Source organism: Diorhabda carinulata, chromosome 6 (genome assembly GCF_026250575.1).
Source record: "Diorhabda carinulata isolate Delta chromosome 6, icDioCari1.1, whole genome shotgun sequence".
In the NCBI taxonomy this organism is placed as follows: Eukaryota; Metazoa; Arthropoda; class Insecta; order Coleoptera; family Chrysomelidae; genus Diorhabda; species Diorhabda carinulata.
The window spans coordinates 1,246,886-1,268,847 of NC_079465.1; the positions used below are offsets into that span (position 1 = coordinate 1,246,886).

General features: G+C 26.7%; 2 protein-coding genes across 2 annotated transcripts; both read left to right on the top strand.

Moving 5' to 3' along the window:
- The first annotated feature begins 413 nt into the window (after positions 1–413).
- LOC130895335 (facilitated trehalose transporter Tret1-like) lies at positions 414–13,223 on the top strand. Its single transcript, XM_057802569.1, has 2 exons — positions 414–536; positions 7,677–13,223. The coding sequence occupies exons 1-2, from the start codon at positions 485–487 to the stop codon at positions 9,026–9,028; spliced, it is 1,404 nt and encodes a 467-aa protein (XP_057658552.1). The 5' UTR covers positions 414–484; the 3' UTR covers positions 9,029–13,223.
- Positions 13,224–13,932: 709 nt separating this feature from the next.
- Positions 13,933–21,612, top strand: LOC130895852 (facilitated trehalose transporter Tret1-2 homolog). Its single transcript, XM_057803414.1, has 3 exons — positions 13,933–14,297; positions 14,971–15,195; positions 20,257–21,612. Exons 2-3 carry the CDS (start codon positions 15,150–15,152, stop codon positions 21,564–21,566), a joined length of 1,356 nt encoding a protein of 451 aa, XP_057659397.1. The 5' UTR covers positions 13,933–14,297; positions 14,971–15,149; the 3' UTR covers positions 21,567–21,612.
- Positions 21,613–21,962: the final 350 nt, after the last annotated feature.

Consider the following 21,962-nt stretch of genomic DNA (forward strand, 5'->3'; position numbering starts at 1 on the left):
CAAATTGTTTCAAAACCATCCAAAAAAATCTGAATATCAAATATTCTGTTGGAGAATTTCCTATTACAATTAAAAATGTCATTAGATTTTTCGAAATTTATCAAATTTTATCAAAGTTTTCCAAAAATCATCCAAAATCTCATCAAAATTATCCAAAAAACCCAAATTTTGAGAATACATAAATAACGTCGTGAAAACTCTCAAAATTTTCGAAAATCATCCAGAAAAACATCCAATTTTCAAAGATAAAATGCTGATATACAAAAATATGCACGAAATATCCAAAAAAAAACTCGGAAATTTCCCCGGATCCGTCAAATTTTTGATTCCTACTAGTATTGCTCTACTCGCCCCTACAAATACACACATTGACCAATAATAAACCACGATAAGTTCAACACTCTAAAAGTGATATCAGTAACTTGTTGAGTTTTCAATTGCCACTACTGGTTCGATCTGACAGGTGATAACAGTTATTCGAAACATGGTTGCCAGTGCTCCGAACCGCTCGTTTCTCTATATAGCAGCGTGCACAGGTAAATAGAATAGAATAGAATAGAATTTCCATATTAATATATTTAATTCATCATATTGAAACTTGTCTACAACCTACCATCGATATAACTACGCTGTTAACTGAATTTCTTAAAGGCAAAGAAAAATAATTCCCTTGTCCAAGCTTTAATTGGTCTTCCTGTATAATTTGGGATCAGTTTTATTGATAGAAATTCGTCTGCAGATGTCGGCTTGAGTAAGACAACGAAATTGCATTGAGAGAAAAAATTTAATCTTGATCAATTCCACCAAAAATTATTTTCTTATGAAAATTGTTACGCCACTGGTTTGATCGATTTCTAATTAAAAATTTCCGTTAAAATTTGGTTCAATTCCACCAAAAATCATTTTTTCTATGAATCTTGATACGCCACTGATTTTTATTTGCGTTTAAAAAGGTTCGTTATGAAAATTTCGTGAAAATTGAGTTGATTTTTCAAAATTTCTAACTAAATAATTCGAAAAGTTTGTTAAAAAATATCTACGCCACTGTTTTGATCGATTTTTAATTGAAAATTTTCGTTAAAATTTGCTTCAATTCCACCAAAAATCACTTTTCTATGAATCTTGATACGCCACTGGTTTTTATTTGCGTTTAAAATGGTTCGTCATGAAAATTTCGTGAAAATTTAAATGATTTTTCAAAATTTCTAACTAAATAATTCGAAAAGTTTGTTAAAAAATATCTACGCCACTGTTTTGATCGATTTTTAATTGAAAATTTTCGTTAAAATTTGCTTCAATTCCACCAAAAATCACTTTTCTATGAATCTTGATACGCCACTGGTTTTTATTTGCGTTTAAAATGGTTCGTCATGAAAATTTCGTGAAAATTTAAATGATTTTTCAAAATTTCTAACTAAATAATTCGTAAAGTTTGTTAAAAAATATCTACGCCACTGTTTTGATCGATTTTTAATTGAAAATTTTCGTTAAAATTTGCTTCAATTCCACCAAAAATCACTTTTCTATGAATCTTGATACGCCACTGGTTTTTATTTGCGTTTAAAATGGTTCGTCATGAAAATTTCGTGAAAATTGAGTTGATTTTTCAAAATTTCTAACTAAATAATTCGTAAAGTTTGTTAAAAAATATCTACGCCACTGTTTTGATCGATTTTTAATTGAAAATTTTCGTTAAATTTTGGTTCAATTCCACCAAAAATCACTTTTCTATGAATCTTGATGCGCCACTGATTTTTATTTGCGTTTAAAATGGTTCGTTATGAAAATTTCGTGAAAATTGAGTTGATTTTTCAAAATTTGTAACTAAATAATTCGAAAAGTTTGTTAAAAAATATCTACGCCACTGTTTTGATCGATTTTTAATTGAAAATTTTCGTTAAATTTTGGTTCAATTCCACCAAAAATCACTTTTCTATGAATCTTGATACGCCACTGTTTTTTATTTGCGTTTAAAATGGTTCGTCATGAAAATTTCGTGAAAATTTAAATGATTTTTCAAAATTTCTAACTAAATAATTCGTAAAGTTTGTTAAAAAATATCTACGCCACTGTTTTGATCGATTTTTAATTGAAAATTTTCGTTAAATTTTGGTTCAATTCCACCAAAAATCACTTTTCTATGAATCTTGATGCGCCACTGATTTTTATTTGCGTTTAAAATGGTTCGTTATGAAAATTTCGTGAAAATTGAGTTGATTTTTCAAAATTTGTAACTAAATAATTCGAAAAGTTTGTTAAAAAATATCTACGCCACTGTTTTGATCGATTTTTAATTGAAAATTTTCGTTAAATTTTGGTTCAATTCCACCAAAAATCACTTTTCTATGAATCTTGATACGCCACTGGTTTTTATTTGCGTTTAAAATGGTTCGTCATGAAAATTTCGTGAAAATTGAGTTGATTTTTCAAAATTTCTAACTAAATAATTCGTAAAGTTTGTTAAAAAATATCTACGCCACTGTTTTGATCGATTTTTAATTGAAAATTTTCGTTAAATTTTGGTTCAATTCCACCAAAAATCATTTTTCTATGAATCTTGATACGCCACTGGTTTTTATTTGCGTTTAAAATGGTTCGTCATGAAAATTTCGTGAAAATTGAGTTGATTTTTCAAAATTTCTAACTAAATAATTCGTAAAGTTTGTTAAAAAATATCTACGCCACTGTTTTGATCGATTTTTAATTGAAAATTTTCGTTAAATTTTGGTTCAATTCCACCAAAAATCATTTTTCTATGAATCTTGATACGCCACTGGTTTTTATTTGCGTTTAAAATGATTTGTTATGAAAATTTCGTGAAAATTGAGTTGAATTTTCAAAATTTCTAACTAAATAATTCGTAAAGTTTGTAAAAAAATATCTACGCCACTGTTTTGATCGATTTTTAATTGAAAATTTTCGTTAAAATTTGCTTCAATTCCACCAAAAATCACTTTTCTATGAATCTTGATACGCCACTGGTTTTTATTTGCGTTTAAAATGGTTCGTCATGAAAATTTCGTGAAAATTTAAATGATTTTTCAAAATTTCTAACTAAATAATTCGTAAAGTTTGTTAAAAAATATCTACGCCACTGTTTTGATCGATTTTTAATTGAAAATTTTCGTTAAATTTTGGTTCAATTCCACCAAAAATCACTTTTCTATGAATCTTGATGCGCCACTGATTTTTATTTGCGTTTAAAATGGTTCGTTATGAAAATTTCGTGAAAATTGAGTTGATTTTTCAAAATTTGTAACTAAATAATTCGAAAAGTTTGTTAAAAAATATCTACGCCACTGTTTTGATCGATTTTTAATTGAAAATTTTCGTTAAATTTTGGTTCAATTCCACCAAAAATCACTTTTCTATGAATCTTGATACGCCACTGGTTTTTATTTGCGTTTAAAATGGTTCGTCATGAAAATTTCGTGAAAATTGAGTTGATTTTTCAAAATTTCTAACTAAATAATTCGTAAAGTTTGTTAAAAAATATCTACGCCACTGTTTTGATCGATTTTTAATTGAAAATTTTCGTTAAATTTTGGTTCAATTCCACCAAAAATCATTTTTCTATGAATCTTGATACGCCACTGGTTTTTATTTGCGTTTAAAATGGTTCGTCATGAAAATTTCGTGAAAATTGAGTTGATTTTTCAAAATTTCTAACTAAATAATTCGTAAAGTTTGTTAAAAAATATCTACGCCACTGTTTTGATCGATTTTTAATTGAAAATTTTCGTTAAATTTTGGTTCAATTCCACCAAAAATCATTTTTCTATGAATCTTGATACGCCACTGGTTTTTATTTGCGTTTAAAATGATTTGTTATGAAAATTTCGTGAAAATTGAGTTGAATTTTCAAAATTTCTAACTAAATAATTCGTAAAGTTTGTAAAAAAATATCTACGCCACTGTTTTGATCGATTTTTAATTGAAAATTTTCGTTAAAATTTGCTTCAATTCCACCAAAAATCACTTTTCTATGAATCTTGATACGCCACTGGTTTTTATTTGCGTTTAAAATGGTTCGTCATGAAAATTTCGTGAAAATTGAGTTGATTTTTCAAAATTTCTAACTAAATAATTCGTAAAGTTTGTTAAAAAATATCTACGCCACTGTTTTGATCGATTTTTAATTGAAAATTTTCGTTAAAATTTGCTTCAATTCCACCAAAAATCACTTTTCTATGAATCTTGATACGCCACTGGTTTTTATTTGCGTTTAAAATGGTTCGTCATGAAAATTTCGTGAAAATTGAGTTGATTTTTCAAAATTTCTAACTAAATAATTCGTAAAGTTTGTTAAAAAATATCTACGCCACTGTTTTGATCGATTTTTAATTGAAAATTTTCGTTAAAATTTGCTTCAATTCCACCAAAAATCATTTTTTCTATGAATCTTGATACGCCACTGGTTTTTATTTGCGTTTAAAATGGTTCGTTATGAAAATTTCGTGAAAATTGAGTTGATTTTTCAAAATTTCTAACTAAATAATTCGAAAAGTTTGTTAAAAAATATCTACGCCACTGTTTTGATCGATTTTTAATTGAAAATTTTCGTTAAAATTTGGTTCAATTCCACCAAAAATCATTTTTTCTATGAATCTTGATACGCCGCTGGTTTTTATTTGCGTTTAAAATGGTTCGTTATGAAAATTTCGTGAAAATTGAGTTGATTTTTCAAAATTTGTAACTAAATAATTCGAAAAGTTTGTTAAAAAATATCTACGCCACTGTTTTGATCGATTTTTAATTGAAAATTTTCGTTAAAATTTGGTTCAATTCCACCAAAAATCATTTTTTCTATGAATCTTGATACGCCACTGGTTTTTATTTGCGTTTAAAATGGTTCGTTATGAAAATTTCGTGAAAATTGAGTTGATTTTTCAAAATTTCTAACTAAATAATTCGAAAAGTTTGTTAAAAAATATCTACGCCACTGTTTTGATCGATTTTTAATTGAAAATTTTCGTTAAAATTTGGTTCAATTCCACCAAAAATCATTTTTTCTATGAATCTTGATACGCCACTGGTTTTTATTTGCGTTTAAAATGGTTCGTTATGAAAATTTCGTGAAAATTGAGTTGATTTTTCAAAATTTGTAACTAAATAATTCGAAAAGTTTGTTAAAAAATATCTACGCCACTGTTTTGATCGATTTTTAATTGAAAATTTTCGTTAAAATTTGGTTCAATTCCACCAAAAATCATTTTTTCTATGAATCTTGATACGCCGCTGGTTTTTATTTGCGTTTAAAATGGTTCGTTATGAAAATTTCGTGAAAATTGAGTTGATTTTTCAAAATTTGTAACTAAATAATTCGAAAAGTTTGTTAAAAAATATCTACGCCACTGTTTTGATCGATTTTTAATTGAAAATTTTCGTTAAAATTTGGTTCAATTCCACCAAAAATCATTTTTTCTATGAATCTTGATACGCCACTGGTTTTTATTTGCGTTTAAAATGGTTCGTTATGAAAATTTCGTGAAAATTGAGTTGATTTTTCAAAATTTGTAACTAAATAATTCGAAAAGTTTGTTAAAAAATATCTACGCCACTGTTTTGATCGATTTTTAATTGAAAATTTTCGTTAAAATTTGGTTCAATTCCACCAAAAATCATTTTTTCTATGAATCTTGATACGCCGCTGGTTTTTATTTGCGTTTAAAATTGTTCGTTATGAAAATTTCGTGAAAATTGAGTTGATTTTTCAAAATTTGTAACTAAATAATTCGAAAAGTTTGTTAAAAAATATCTACGCCACTGTTTTGATCGATTTTTAATTGAAAATTTTCGTTAAAATTTGGTTCAATTCCACCAAAAATCATTTTTTCTATGAATCTTGATACGCCACTGGTTTTTATTTGCGTTTAAAATGGTTCGTCATGAAAATTTCGTGAAAATTTAAATGATTTTTCAAAATTTCTAACTAAATAATTCGTAAAGTTTGTTAAAAAATATCTACGCCACTGTTTTGATCGATTTTTAATTGAAAATTTTCGTTAAATTTTGGTTCAATTCCACCAAAAATCATTTTTCTATGAATCTTGATACGCCACTGGTTTTTATTTGCGTTTAAAATGGTTCGTCATGAAAATTTCGTGAAAATTTAAATGATTTTTCAAAATTTCTAACTAAATAATTCGTAAAGTTTGTTAAAAAATATCTACGCCACTGTTTTGATCGATTTTTAATTGAAAATTTTCGTTAAATTTTGGTTCAATTCCACCAAAAATCACTTTTCTATGAATCTTGATACGCCACTGGTTTTTATTTGCGTTTAAAATGGTTCGTCATGAAAATTTCGTAAAAATTGAGTTGATTTTTCAAAATTTCTAACTAAATAATTCGTAAAGTTTGTTAAAAAATATCTACGCCACTGTTTTGATCGATTTTTAATTGAAAATTTTCGTTAAATTTTGGTTCAATTCCACCAAAAATCATTTTTCTATGAATCTTGATACGCCACTGGTTTTTATTTGCGTTTAAAATGGTTCGTCATGAAAATTTCGTGAAAATTTAAATGATTTTTCAAAATTTCTAACTAAATAATTCGTAAAGTTTGTTAAAAAATATCTACGCCACTGTTTAGATCGATTTTTAATTGAAAATTTTCGTTAAATTTTGGTTCAATTCCACCAGAAATAATTTCTTTTTATAAATTTTGTCACGCCACTGGTTTGATCGATTTCTAATTGAAAATTTCCGTTAAAATTTGGTTCAATTCCACCAAAAATCATTTTTCTATGAATCTTGATACGCCACTGATTTTTATTTGCGTTTAAAATGGTTCGTTATGAAAATTTCGTGAAAATTGAGTTGAATTTTCAAAATTTGTAACTAAATAATTCGAAAAGTTTGTTAAAAAATATCTATGCCACTGTTTAGATCGATTTTTTATTAAAACTTTCGATAAAATTTGCTTCAATTCCACCAAAACTCATTTTTTTTATTAATCTTGTTACGCCACTGATTTGATCGATTTTTAATTGAAAATTTTCGTTAAATTTTGGTTCAATTCCACCAAAAATCATTTTTCTATGAATCTTGATACGCCACTGATTTTTATTTGCGTTTAAAATGGTTCGTTATGAAAATTTCGTGAAAATTGAGTTGATTTTTCAAAATTTCTAACTAAATAATTCGTAAAGTTTGTTAAAAAATATCTACGCCACTGTTTTGATCGATTTTTAATTGAAAATTTTCGTTAAAATTTGCTTCAATTCCACCAAAACTCATTTTTTTTATTAATCTTGTTACGCCACTGATTTGATCGATTTTTAATTGAAAATTTTCGTTAAATTTTGGTTCAATTCCACCAAAAATCATTTTTCTATGAATCTTGATACGCCACTGATTTTTATTTGCGTTTAAAATGGTTCGTTATGAAAATTTCGTGAAAATTGAGTTGATTTTTCAAAATTTCTAACTAAATAATTCGTAAAGTTTGTTAAAAAATATCTACGCCACTGTTTTGATCGATTTCTAATTGAAAATTTCCGTTAAAATTTGGTTCAATTCCACCAAAAATCATTTTTCTATAGATTCAGCAGCCCAGCCCGTGCGTATAAAGGTTAATTTCAACATCTTTCGACGGCGGCGTTGTCGGACTTAAGCCGACATTAAGGCGTAATCGAATCATTCATAACCAAACAATTTCCCATTATTTTCAGCCAACGTGGCGTCTTTCATAGCCGGCACCAGTTTGGGATGGTCCTCGCCGGAAATACCGAAACTAAGAAATCCAAACACGACGACTCTATTCCATCCAACGACAACATCTCAAGAAGGTTGGATCGTATCCTTACTAGCACTAGCCGCAGCCGTAGGCCCTTTCGGAGGCGGCATCCTCTCCGACGCCATAGGAAGAAAAAAAACTCTCCTATCCGCCATCTTACCGTTCGCGATCGCTTCCACCATAAACGTTTTCGCTAAATCGACCATTTTCTTTTACGCCACCAGATTTTTGTGCGGACTCGGCGTCGGCGTCGTATTCACCGTCATACCCATGTACGTGGGGGAGATAGCCGACGACGACGTCCGCGGATCCCTCGGATCCCTCATGCAACTATTCGTCGTAACCGGAATGTTATTCTCTTATTCCCTCGGACCGTTCGTATCTATAATAACGTTCAATTCGATACTAATTTTCCCCCCGATACTATTTTTCGTAATTTTTCTATTATTCGTGCCGGAAAGTCCGTATTACCTCATACAAAGCGACAATCCGAAAGAAGCCTTGGAAGCCTTGATCGTACTGAGGGGCAGAGATACGTCGTTGATGCAAAAAGAGCTGGAAGTCATGAAAGTCCAAGTCGAAATAGAAAAGAAGAATAGGGGAAACGTCGTCGACGTATTCAAATCGAGAGGTCTCCGAACCGCGTTTTTTTTATCCATAGGATTAGTTTCGTTTCAACAATTATCCGGGGTTAACGTTATAATATTTTACGCCCAAACTATTTTCGCCGACGCTGGCGTCGATTTGGCTCCGGAGGTTTGTACGATAATAATTGGATTTGTCCAAGTGGTGGCTGGCGGTTTGACGCCGATATTAGTCGATAGATGCGGTAAGAGATTTCTTCTTCTTCTTTCCGCTTTAGGAATGGCCTTATCCGAAGGGGTTTTAGCTGTATTTTTTTATTTTAAAGATAACGGACGGGTGGACGTATCGAATTTGGGTTGGATACCACTTTCGAGCGTCGTTATTTATATAATAATGTTCGGTTTGGGTTTAGGTCCGCTTCCTTGGGCGGTTTTGGGGGAAATATTTCCGGGAAACGTCAAGTCTTCCGCTTCGTCGGCTACGGCTTCGGTCAGTTGGATATTGGGATTCTTTATGACGAATTATTTCGATTCGTTGACGGATCTGATCGGAAAATGCGGAACTTTCGGAATTTTCGCGGGGTTTTGCGCGTTTTCCGCGTTGTTTATATTTAAATGTTTACCTGAGACTTCGGGTAAAAACGTTCATGAGATACAGTATATTTTGAGTGGGGGAAGTAGGAAAGCGTCGTACACTTTTTAATTGTTTTGAATTTCACATTATATTGTAGGTTATGTTGTTTGGAAGGTAGCTGCGAAACGGTTTTTCGAAATTTGCTGCAAAATGAAACGTTCTACAAAAAAGTTCTTGCAAAAATGTACGGATTTTGAATTTTGGAATTTTGTCGGAAGTATTTTTTCGCGTAACCTCGTATAACTAATTTTTTTTTTTTGATTTTTTTCTTATTTTATTGTTGAGCTGATGGTTAGACTTTATGGGATTCGCATTTTCTTTAGAAAATCGTAGAATTTTCAAAAAATTATCCAGACAATCATAAATTTTGTAAAAAGTGCTGAAATTATAAAAAAACATTACGAAACTTCGAAAAAGAGAGATATTTTTCAAAATTCGTCAAGGAAGTGATTTAAGTTTCGAGAAAATACTAAAATTGTTCGAAAATATTCAAAATTTCCGAAAAAAATAAGGAATTTCCCAAAAATCAAACAAGATTCCTCAAATTTTCCAAAATTCATGAAAAAATGCTCAAAAATTGAAAAAAACATCTAGAAATTGTCAAATTTGGAAAAAAACTGAAATATTCAAAATAATCATCAAAGAAATCTCAAAATTTTCCAAAAATTCGTTTTGGAAATCACTTGAATCTCGAGAAAATGTACGTTTTATCCAAAAATATCCAAAAAGTGACGAAATACTCGAAAAAAATAAGGAATTTCCCAAAAATCAAACAAAATTCCTCAAATTTTCCATAATTCATGAAAAAATGCTCAAAAATTGAAAAAAACATCTAGAAATTGTCAAATTTGGAAAAAAACTGAAATATTCAAAATAATCATCAAAGAAATCTCAAAATTTTCCAAAAATTCGTTTTGGAAATCACTTGAATCTCGAGAAAAATGTACGTTTTGTCCAAAAATATCCAAAAAGTGACGAAATACTCGAAAAAAATAAGGAATTTCCCAAAAATCAAACAAAAAGTCCTCAAATTTTCCAAAATTCATGAAAAAATGCTCAAAAATTGAAAAAAACATCTAGAAATTATCAAATTTGGAAAAAAACTGAAATATTCAAAATAATCATCAAAGAAATCTCAAAATTTTCCAAAAATTCGTTTTGGAAATCACTTGAATCTCGAGAAAATGTACGTTTTATCCAAAAATATCCAAAAAGTGACGAAATACTCGAAAAAAATAAGGAATTTCCCAAAAATCAAACAAAATTCCTCAAATTTTCCATAATTCATGAAAAAATGCTCAAAAATTGAAAAAAACATCTAGAAATTGTCAAATTTGGAAAAAAACTGAAATATTCAAAATAATCATCAAAGAAATCTCAAAATTTTCCAAAAATTCGTTTTGGAAATCACTTGAATCTCGAGAAAAATGTACGTTTTGTCCAAAAATATCCAAAAAGTGACGAAATACTCGAAAAAAATAAGGAATTTCCCAAAAATCAAACAAAATTCCTCAAATTTTCCAAAATTCATGAAAAAATGCTCAAAAATTGAAAAAAACATCTAGAAATTATCAAATTTGGAAAAAAACTGAAATATTCAAAATAATCATCAAAGAAATCTCAAAATTTTCCAAAAATTCGTTTTGGAAATCACTTGAATCTCGAGAAAATGTACGTTTTATCCAAAAATATCCAAAAAGTGACGAAATACTCGAAAAAAATAAGGAATTTCCCAAAAATCAAACAAAATTCCTCAAATTTTCCATAATTCATGAAAAAATGCTCAAAAATTGAAAAAAACATCTAGAAATTGTCAAATTTGGAAAAAAACTGAAATATTCAAAATAATCATCAAAGAAATCTCAAAATTTTCCAAAAATTCGTTTTGGAAATCACTTGAATCTCGAGAAAAATGTACGTTTTGTCCAAAAATATCCAAAAAGTGACGAAATACTCGAAAAAAATAAGGAATTTCCCAAAAATCAAACAAAATTCCTCAAATTTTCCAAAATTCATGAAAAAATGCTCAAAAATTGAAAAAAACATCTAGAAATTATCAAATTTGGAAAAAAACTGAAATATTCAAAATAATCATCAAAGAAATCTCAAAATTTTCCAAAAATTCGTTTTGGAAATCACTTGAATCTCGAGAAAATGTACGTTTTATCCAAAAATATCCAAAAAGTGACGAAATACTCGAAAAAAATAAGGAATTTCCCAAAAATCAAACAAAATTCCTCAAATTTTCCATAATTCATGAAAAAATGCTCAAAAATTGAAAAAAACATCTAGAAATTGTCAAATTTGGAAAAAAACTGAAATATTCAAAATAATCATCAAAGAAATCTCAAAATTTTCCAAAAATTCGTTTTGGAAATCACTTGAATCTCGAGAAAAATGTACGTTTTGTCCAAAAATATCCAAAAAGTGACGAAATACTCGAAAAAAATAAGGAATTTCCCAAAAATCAAACAAAATTCCTCAAATTTTCCAAAATTCATGAAAAAATGCTCAAAAATTGAAAAAAACATCTAGAAATTGTCAAATTTGGAAAAAAACTGAAATATTCAAAATAATCATCAAAGAAATCTCAAAATTTTCCAAAAATTCGTTTTGGAAATCACTTGAATCTCGAGAAAAATGTACGTTTTGTCCAAAAATATCCAAAAAGTGACGAAATACTCGAAAAAAATAAGGAATTTCCCAAAAATCAAACAAAATTCCTCAAATTTTCCAAAATTCATGAAAAAATGCTCAAAAATTGAAAAAAACATCTAGAAATTGTCAAATTTGGAAAAAAACTGAAATATTCAAAATAATCATCAAAGAAATCTCAAAATTTTCCAAAAATTCGTTTTGGAAATCACTTGAATCTCGAGAAAAATGTACGTTTTGTCCAAAAATATCCAAAAAGTGACGAAATACTCGAAAAAAATTAGGAATTTCCCAAAAATCAAACAAAATTCCTCAAATTTTCCAAAATTCATGAAAAAAATGCTCAAAAATTGAAAAAAACATCTAGAAATTGTCAAATTTGGAAAAAAACTGAAATATTCAAAATAATCATCAAAGAAATGTCAAAATTTTCCAAAAATTCGTTTTGGAAATCACTTGAATCTCGAGAAAAATGTACGTTTTGTCCAAAAATATCCAAAAAGTGACGAAATACTCGAAAAAAATTAGGAATTTCCCAAAAATCAAACAAAATTCCTCAAATTTTCCAAAATTCATGAAAAAAATGCTCAAAAATTGAAAAAAACATCTAGAAATTGTCAAATTTGGAAAAAAACTGAAATATTCAAAATAATCATCAAAGAAATCTCAAAATTTTCCAAAAATTCGTTTTGGAAATCACTTGAATCTCGAGAAAAATGTACGTTTTGTCCAAAAATATCCAAAAAGTGACGAAATACTCGAAAAAAATAAGGAATTTCCCAAAAATCAAACAAAAAGTCCTCAAATTTTCAGAAATTAAAAAAAATGTGCAAATATTAAATTGAAATTCTCAAGAAAATTGAGAATTTTCTTGAGAATTTTTGCAAAAAAAACCAAGAAATTAAATATCTATACAAATTTTCCAAAATGCTGGAAAATTCCCATAACATCCCAGGGAGTCTCCAAATTTGTCTAAAAATCGCCAAATTTTAAAAAATTTTTAAAATTTTCAAAATATAAATGCCCCGATGAATTTTTCAAAAAAAAACCTCAAAATTTCTTGGAAAGTCCCATCAAAAACCGAACCATTAGTTTAATAATAAACATTTAACAAAAAATTAACAATTTACTCGTAAATTTTGAGGTTATGCGAAAAAATGTTTTCCACGAAATATAAAATCTAAAACTTCTTCGTTAGCCATTTTCTCTTAGAAAGTTTCGTTGTAACGTAAATTTCAAAAAAAAACTTTACTTCTCAACCCCCCAGCTTATACTATACAACATTCCACCACATTTTCTTTTTATCTCCCTCATTGTATAATGGAAGTCAAATTCTGCAAAACAGCTGACATCTTGTAATAGAAAACAAAAGAAATACTTTTCATATGTACTTTTTGTTTTCCCTGTATTATAAGGCTCGTATTTTGTACACAGACTCGATTTTTCGATCGACCTTGTATAATTACAAACTAATTTAACTAAAATGATGTAATTTGTTTGTTCTAATATAATTAATTTGTTAATAATTTACTTTTTCGAATATTTTATAAAAATTAAAGACTGATATTTATAATACTCATTGTATGATAATAAAGTTTGGTGCACAAAACAGTTTTTCATTTGTTATCTTCTCAACTTCGATTATTTTGGCGCCTTATACATGTTAAGGTTAAAGGTGAAATAGATACCTTATCGTTTATTACCGATATATTTTTAAAACATTATTTTACTTCTAGCCAAAACATATTTCTACTTTAGTAACTTCAAAATTCGAATTACTCAATTTCCATTACTATTTATAGCGAAAAATAATCTAAATATTAATATAAATATTCTTTTGGCATATAGGCAAACAGCTATACAACCTATGACGTAAATTTTCCTAAAATATAGGCAAACAGTAATACAACCTCTAAGTAAAGGTGGTTGCATATGTTTCGAACACATTTAAGACATATCATCTCGAATTTATATATAGTGTGAATGTGTGTCAGACATTTTGAAATACGAGATGTTGGTCAAGTGATTAGTAATTAACCGATGCTACATTGTTTTTCTAAACAATTAGCGATAAACTAACTGAAAATAGTTATATCAATATAAACAAATAGTATTTTTAGAATCTTGTAAATATATTTTCAACACTTCTAATTATAAACAAATAGCAAAAAGTTACGTTTTTTTTGGGTACGTGATATCAAACATATGATATTTTGTTATGAAATAATTTTATTAATAACTTTTTTAATGATCACTTTTTTATTATTTATACTATTTTCGTAGATTTAGTATAGAATATATACATAGAGTGTTAATATTACGATGGGATTTACATAGTTGTCAGATTTATATTTTTTCTGGATATATGTCATTACAAATAGATATTGTCAATAGATAAAGTATATTTATATCGTCGATATGTCTGTATTTTAATTAAGCTAATAATAAAACATTAATATGTATGATGTAGTGAATTCATTAAATACATGGTTACGACAAAAAAAAAACATTATAATGACGGGAAAGCGATTCGACGTTAATATTTGAAATAAAATCTAATTTTAGTAGAGAAATGTACAACGAAACGTTTGTAAACGTTAGACACTACAGACTAATTTGTGTTTAGTTTCCGCGAAGTGAAAAATCTGTTGAAATAGTTCGTGGAAAAATACGTATTTTGATGGTAAGTATAAATTTTTATAATTACGAATATTACATTCCAAACAACTCTTAATAAAATAATATATACGAGGGTTGTGTAAAAAGCATACTTCCATATCTGTCCTGATTAAGATTTTAAGAAGTTTGAAATTGAAATTCGGGAATAAATTATATGCTTTGATTGATTGAAAGTGACCTTGAGGTTTGAGAGGGTGGGGGTTACGAATTAAAATAAAAAAAGGAGTTACGAGGGAGGTTATGATTCCCATTGAAACCGCGTTTGATTTACACAATAATATAATTAAAATTCAAGGTTTGCTTTATTTATTTTACAATTATACCGGACCGGTTTAAATTGTTATATATACAGGGTGGATGTTTGAAGAAATTTTTAGGTGGGTTAAAGGGAATTTGTTTATAAGGCGCTGATTGGCTGGTGATCAAACTTTGTTTGTTTTTTTGGAGATTTTTTACATTATACAGGGTCGTTTAAAAAGTATGTATACTTTTATGTGATATAAAACTTGAATTATCGAATACATATTTTATATATACAGGGTGGATTAGAACTCGATCTTTTTATTTTTAAAGCACAAATATATTTTTCGGTTGTTATTCTCAATTTATGCAACATCCTGTATATATATATAAATATTTTATCAGTTATATTTTTTACGCTTCCGTGTTTGTTTTAGATAAACTGTTGTGCATCATTCAAAATAGTTTTATTTGGTAAATAAAGAGGGGAGTGTAATATTTTAAATTTTGATTTGGAATCGAATACAAGGTCGACCAGTTGTACGTTATACGTTAGCGACTTTCGTACTTTTCTTTTAAAATGTTGTACGGAAGTAATTGAACTAAATATAACAAGATGAAGTCGAAATCTATGAATTATGCATATGTTGTTGTACTCACAGGTATGTTTTTCTTTTTTTTTATGTTAGACACGAACTGCGAGGTGTTTTTTATTATTATTAAGTTCATAAAAAACGTTTTTAATAATTTTATACCGTGAAATTTTCAGTATTCTCGTAAATTTTGTGTTTTTTTTCATTATTAAGTTCATAAAAAACGTTTTTAATAATTTTATACCGTGAAATTTTTAGTATTTTCGTTAATTTTGTGTTTTTTTTAAATTTCAAGTTCATAAAAAACGTTTTTAATAATTTTATACCGTGAAATTTTTAGTATTTTCGTTAATTTTGTGTTTTTTTTTTCATTATTAAGTTCATAAAAAACGTTTTTAATAATTTTATACCGTGAAATTTTTAGTATTTTCGTTAATTTTGTGTTTTTTTTCATTATTAAGTTCATAAAAAACGTTTTTAATAATTTTATACCGTGAAATTTTTAGTATTTTCGTTAATTTTGTGTTTTTTTTCATTATTAAGTTCATAAAAAACGTTTTTAATAATTTTATACCGTGAAATTTTTAGTATTTTCGTTAATTTTGTGTTTTTTTTCATTATTAAGTTCATAAAAAACGTTTTTAATAATTTTATACCGTGAAATTTTCAGTATTCTCGTAAATTTTGTGTTTTTTTTCATTATTAAGTTCATAAAAAACGTTTTTAATAATTTTATACCGTGAAATTTTTAGTATTTTCGTTAATTTTGTGTTTTTTTTCATTATTAAGTTCATAAAAAACGTTTTTAATAATTTTATACCGTGAAATTTTCAGTATTCTCGTAAATTTTGTGTTTTTTTTCATTATTAAGTTCATAAAAAACGTTTTTAATAATTTTATACCGTGAAATTTTTAGTATTTTCGTTAATTTTGTGTTTTTTTTTCATTATTAAGTTCATAAAAAACGTTTTTAATAATTTTATACCGTGAAATTTTTAGTATTTTCGTTAATTTTGTGTTTTTTTTCATTATTAAGTTCATAAAAAACGTTTTTAATAATTTTATACCGTGAAATTTTCAGTATTCTCGTAAATTTTGTGTTTTTTTTCATTATTAAGTTCATAAAAAACGTTTTTAATAATTTTATACCGTGAAATTTTTAGTATTTTCGTTAATTTTGTGTTTTTTTTTTCATTATTAAGTTCATAAAAAACGTTTTTAATAATTTTATACCGTGAAATTTTTAGTATTTTCGTTAATTTTGTGTTTTTTTTTTCATTATTAAGTTCATAAAAAACGTTTTTAATAATTTTATACCGTGAAATTTTTAGTATTTTCGTTAATTTTGTGTTTTTTTTCATTATTAAGTTCATAAAAAACGTTTTTAATAATTTTATACCGTGAAATTTTCAGTATTCTCGTAAATTTTGTGTTTTTTTTCATTATTAAGTTCATAAAAAACGTTTTTAATAATTTTATACCGTGAAATTTTTAGTATTTTCGTTAATTTTGTGTTTTTTTTCATTATTAAGTTCATAAAAAACGTTTTTAATAATTTTATACCGTGAAATTTTCAGTATTCTCGTAAATTTTGTGTTTTTTTTCATTATTAAGTTCATAAAAAACGTTTTTAATAATTTTATACCGTGAAATTTTTAGTATTTTCGTTAATTTTGTGTTTTTTTTCATTATTAAGTTCATAAAAAACGTTTTTAATAATTTTATACCGTGAAATTTTTAGTATTTTCGTTAATTTTGTGTTTTTTTTCATTATTAAGTTCATAAAAAACGTTTTTAATAATTTTATACCGTGAAATTTTCAGTATTCTCGTAAATTTTGTGTTTTTTTTTCATTATTAAGTTCATAAAAAACGTTTTTAATAATTTTATACCGTGAAATTTTTAGTATTTTCGTTAATTTTGTGTTTTTTTTCATTATTAAGTTCATAAAAAACGTTTTTAATAATTTTATACCGTGAAATTTTCAGTATTCTCGTAAATTTTGTGTTTTTTTTCATTATTAAGTTCATAAAAAACGTTTTTAATAATTTTATACCGTGAAATTTTTAGTATTTTCGTTAATTTTGTGTTTTTTTTCATTATTAAGTTCATAAAAAACGTTTTTAATAATTTTATACCGTGAAATTTTCAGTATTCTCGTAAATTTTGTGTTTTTTTTCATTATTAAGTTCATAAAAAACGTTTTTAATAATTTTATACCGTGAAATTTTTAGTATTTTCGTTAATTTTGTGTTTTTTTTTCATTATTAAGTTCATAAAAAACGTTTTTAATAATTTTATACCGTGAAATTTTTAGTATTTTCGTTAATTTTGTGTTTTTTTTCATTATTAAGTTCATAAAAAACGTTTTTAATAATTTTATACCGTGAAATTTTCAGTATTCTCGTAAATTTTGTGTTTTTTTTCATTATTAAGTTCATAAAAAACGTTTTTAATAATTTTATACCGTGAAATTTTTAGTATTTTCGTTAATTTTGTGTTTTTTTTAAATTTCAAGTTCATAAAAAACGTTTTTAATAATTTTATACCGTGAAATTTTTAGTATTTTCGTTAATTTTGTGTTTTTTTAAATTTCAAGTTCATAAAAAACGTTTTTAATAATTTTATACCGTGAAATTTTTAGTATTTTCGTTAATTTTGTGTTTTTTTTCATTATTAAGTTCATAAAAAACGTTTTTAATAATTTTATACCGTGAAATTTTCAGTATTCTCGTAAATTTTGTGTTTTTTTTCATTATTAAGTTCATAAAAAACGTTTTTAATAATTTTATACCGTGAAATTTTTAGTATTTTCGTTAATTTTGTGTTTTTTTTAAATTTCAAGTTCATAAAAAACGTTTTTAATAATTTTATACCGTGAAATTTTTAGTATTTTCGTTAATTTTGTGTTTTTTTAAATTTCAAGTTCATAAAAAACGTTTTTAATAATTTTATACCGTGAAATTTTTAGTATTTTCGTTAATTTTGTGTTTTTTATTATTATTAAGTTCATAAAAAACGTTTTTAATAATTTTATACCGTGAAATTTTCAGTATTCTCGTAAATTTTGTGTTTTTTTTCATTATTAAGTTCATAAAAAACGTTTTTAATAATTTTATACCGTGAAATTTTTAGTATTTTCGTTAATTTTGTGTTTTTTTTTTCATTATTAAGTTCATAAAAAACGTTTTTAATAATTTTATACCGTGAAATTTTTAGTATTTTCGTTAATTTTGTGTTTTTTTTTCATTATTAAGTTCATAAAAAACGTTTTTAATAATTTTATACCGTGAAATTTTCAGTATTCTCGTAAATTTTGTGTTTTTTTTCATTATTAAGTTCATAAAAAACGTTTTTAATAATTTTATACCGTGAAATTTTCAGTATTCTCGTAAATTTTGTGTTTTTTTTCATTATTAAGTTCATAAAAAACGTTTTTAATAATTTTATACCGTGAAATTTTTAGTATTTTCGTTAATTTTGTGTTTTTTTTAAATTTCAAGTTCATAAAAAACGTTTTTAATAATTTTATACCGTGAAATTTTTAGTATTTTCGTTAATTTTGTGTTTTTTTTTCATTATTAAGTTCATAAAAAACGTTTTTAATAATTTTATACCGTGAAATTTTTAGTATTTTCGTTAATTTTGTGTTTTTTTTCATTATTAAGTTCATAAAAAACGTTTTTAATAATTTTATACCGTGAAATTTTCAGTATTCTCGTAAATTTTGTGTTTTTTTTCATTATTAAGTTCATAAAAAACGTTTTTAATAATTTTATACCGTGAAATTTTTAGTATTTTCGTTAATTTTGTGTTTTTTTTAAATTTCAAGTTCATAAAAAACGTTTTTAATAATTTTATACCGTGAAATTTTTAGTATTTTCGTTAATTTTGTGTTTTTTTAAATTTCAAGTTCATAAAAAACGTTTTTAATAATTTTATACCGTGAAATTTTTAGTATTTTCGTTAATTTTGTGTTTTTTTTAAATTTCAAGTTCATAAAAAACGTTTTTAATAATTTTATACCGTGAAATTTTTAGTATTTTCGTTAATTTTGTGTTTTTTTAAATTTCAAGTTCATAAAAAACGTTTTTAATAATTTTATACCGTGAAATTTTTAGTATTTTCGTTAATTTTGTGTTTTTTTTAAATTTCAAGTTCATAAAAAACGTTTTTAATAATTTTATACCGTGAAATTTTTAGTATTTTCGTTAATTTTGTGTTTTTTTAAATTTCAAGTTCATAAAAAACGTTTTTAATAATTTTATACCGTGAAATTTTTAGTATTTTCGTTAATTTTGTGTTTTTTTTAAATTTCAAGTTCATAAAAAACGTTTTTAATAATTTTATACCGTGAAATTTTTAGTATTTTCGTTAATTTTGTGTTTTTTTAAATTTCAAGTTCATAAAAAACGTTTTTAATAATTTTATACCGTGAAATTTTTAGTATTTTCGTTAATTTTGTGTTTTTTTTAAATTTCAAGTTCATAAAAAACGTTTTTAATAATTTTATACCGTGAAATTTTTAGTATTTTCGTTAATTTTGTGTTTTTTTTAAATTTCAAGTTCATAAAAAACGTTTTTAATAATTTTATACCGTGAAATTTTTAGTATTTTCGTTAATTTTGTGTTTTTTTAAATTTCAAGTTCATAAAAAACGTTTTTAATAATTTTATACCGTGAAATTTTTAGTATTTTCGTTAATTTTGTGTTTTTTTTAAATTTCAAGTTCATAAAAAACGTTTTTAATAATTTTATACCGTGAAATTTTTAGTATTTTCGTTAATTTTGTGTTTTTTATTATTATTAAGTTCATAAAAAACGTTTTTAATAATTTTATACCGTGAAATTTTCAGTATTCTCGTAAATTTTGTGTTTTTTTTTCAATTTTAAGTTCATAAAAAACGTTTTTAATAATTTTATACGCTAGAAAAACGTTTTTTTGTAACGTGTCGACGTTTTCCATTAAGAAACTCAAACCCAAAACGAAATCCGGGACGTATTCCGATCAAACAAATCACGTTTTTTCTCAAAATCAATTCGAAAATCGCGAAATTCAATCCAGACATAACAAAAATTCTAATAGAATCGTTTTTTCCGGTCAAAATTGATATATACTAATTATTTCAGGTAACATAATCAGTTTCGTGGCTGGTACCGTCCTAACTTGGTCGTCTCCGGTACTAGATCGACTCGGCAACGAAACGACAACGCCATTCGATCATCCCGTAACTTTAGAAGAACGATCTTGGATATCATCTTTCTTTCCATTAGGAGCCATATTCGGACCGTTCATTTTCGGTTATTTATCCGACAAAATCGGAAGAAAAAAAACTTTACTCATATCCGGTATACCTTTCATAGTTTCTTATTATTTATTAGCGTTCGGTAGACACGTTCCGGTATATTACGCCGCCAGATTCGTGCTGGGTGCGGCGCTAGGCGGGGTTTATACGGTAATTCCCATGTACGTCGGAGAAGTGGCCGACAATTCGAACAGAGGCACCTTGGGATCAATGATGAACTGCCTCTTATGCTTGGGGATATTTTTTTCTTATTGTTTAGGTCCTTTCGTCGGTTTAACCGTATTCAATATCGTATTAGGTACTGTCCCCGTATTATTTCTCGTGCTATTTTCGCTCGCGGCGCCGGAAAGTCCGATTTATTTGATCGATAAGGATTATCATAACGAAGCCAAGGATTGTCTTCGAAAAATACGCGGACCCGCCGCGAATATAAACCTCGAAATCGAAATGATTCGGATGAAAAAAGAAGAAGACGGCGAGGGTAGTTTCAGAGATATCTTCAAATCGAGAAATTTGACCAAAGCTCTGATTATTACCGTGGGGTTGGTGGTGTTTCAACAATTTTCGGGGGTGATAGCGGTATTTTTTTACGCCCAAACCATATTCGAACAAGCGGGTAGTTCTTTGGAACCTGCGGTATGTTCCATAATTATCGGGACCGTTCAATTTGTAACTAGTTTTATTACCCCCGTATTAGTTGATCGATGGGGTAGGAAATTATTGTTACTCGTATCGGCTGTCGGTATGGCGGTTTCCGAAATTATATTGGGCGCGTATTGTGTGCTTAAAGATAATAAACACGACGTTTCGAATATTTCGTTTTTACCGATAGTTTGTTTGGTGACTTATATTTTGATGTACAATTGCGGTTATGGGCCTTTGCCGTGGGTCATAATGGGGGAAATATTCCCGCCCAATGTCAAATCCTCGGCCTCTTCTATCACAGCTGCCGTTTGTTGGATAGCGGGTTTCGTAACGGGGAAATATTTTGAATCTTTGGTGGTTGGTGTCGGCATAGGGATTTCCTTTTTTATTTTTTCCGGTTTTTGTTTGGCGGCTATTCCGTTCGGTATATTTTTCGTTGTCGAAACCAAGGGTAAAACTGTTTTGGAAATACAAAAGGCTCTGGGTTGAAAATTATACTCGAATTCCGAATTTCAATAAATTATTTCAATAAAAACCGTGTTTTATTATATCTATATCAATCTTCTCCTCAATCTCCCCTATATACTAATTATCCTTCGTTAATGTATTACAAATATAATTAGGAAAACTTTACCCAGTCTCCCCCATATAATTAATCATCCTTCGTTATTGAGTTACCAATAAAACTTACCCCATTCTTCCCCTTATAACTAATCGTCCTTCATAAATGAATTACTAATATGATTAAAAAAACTTACCCCGTTCTCCCCTATCTAACAATTGTCATTTAATAAATTACCAAGAAGATTGAAAAAACTTACCCCAGTCTCCCCTATACAACAATTGTCCTTTAATGAATACACCAAATAATTGAAAAAAATTTTC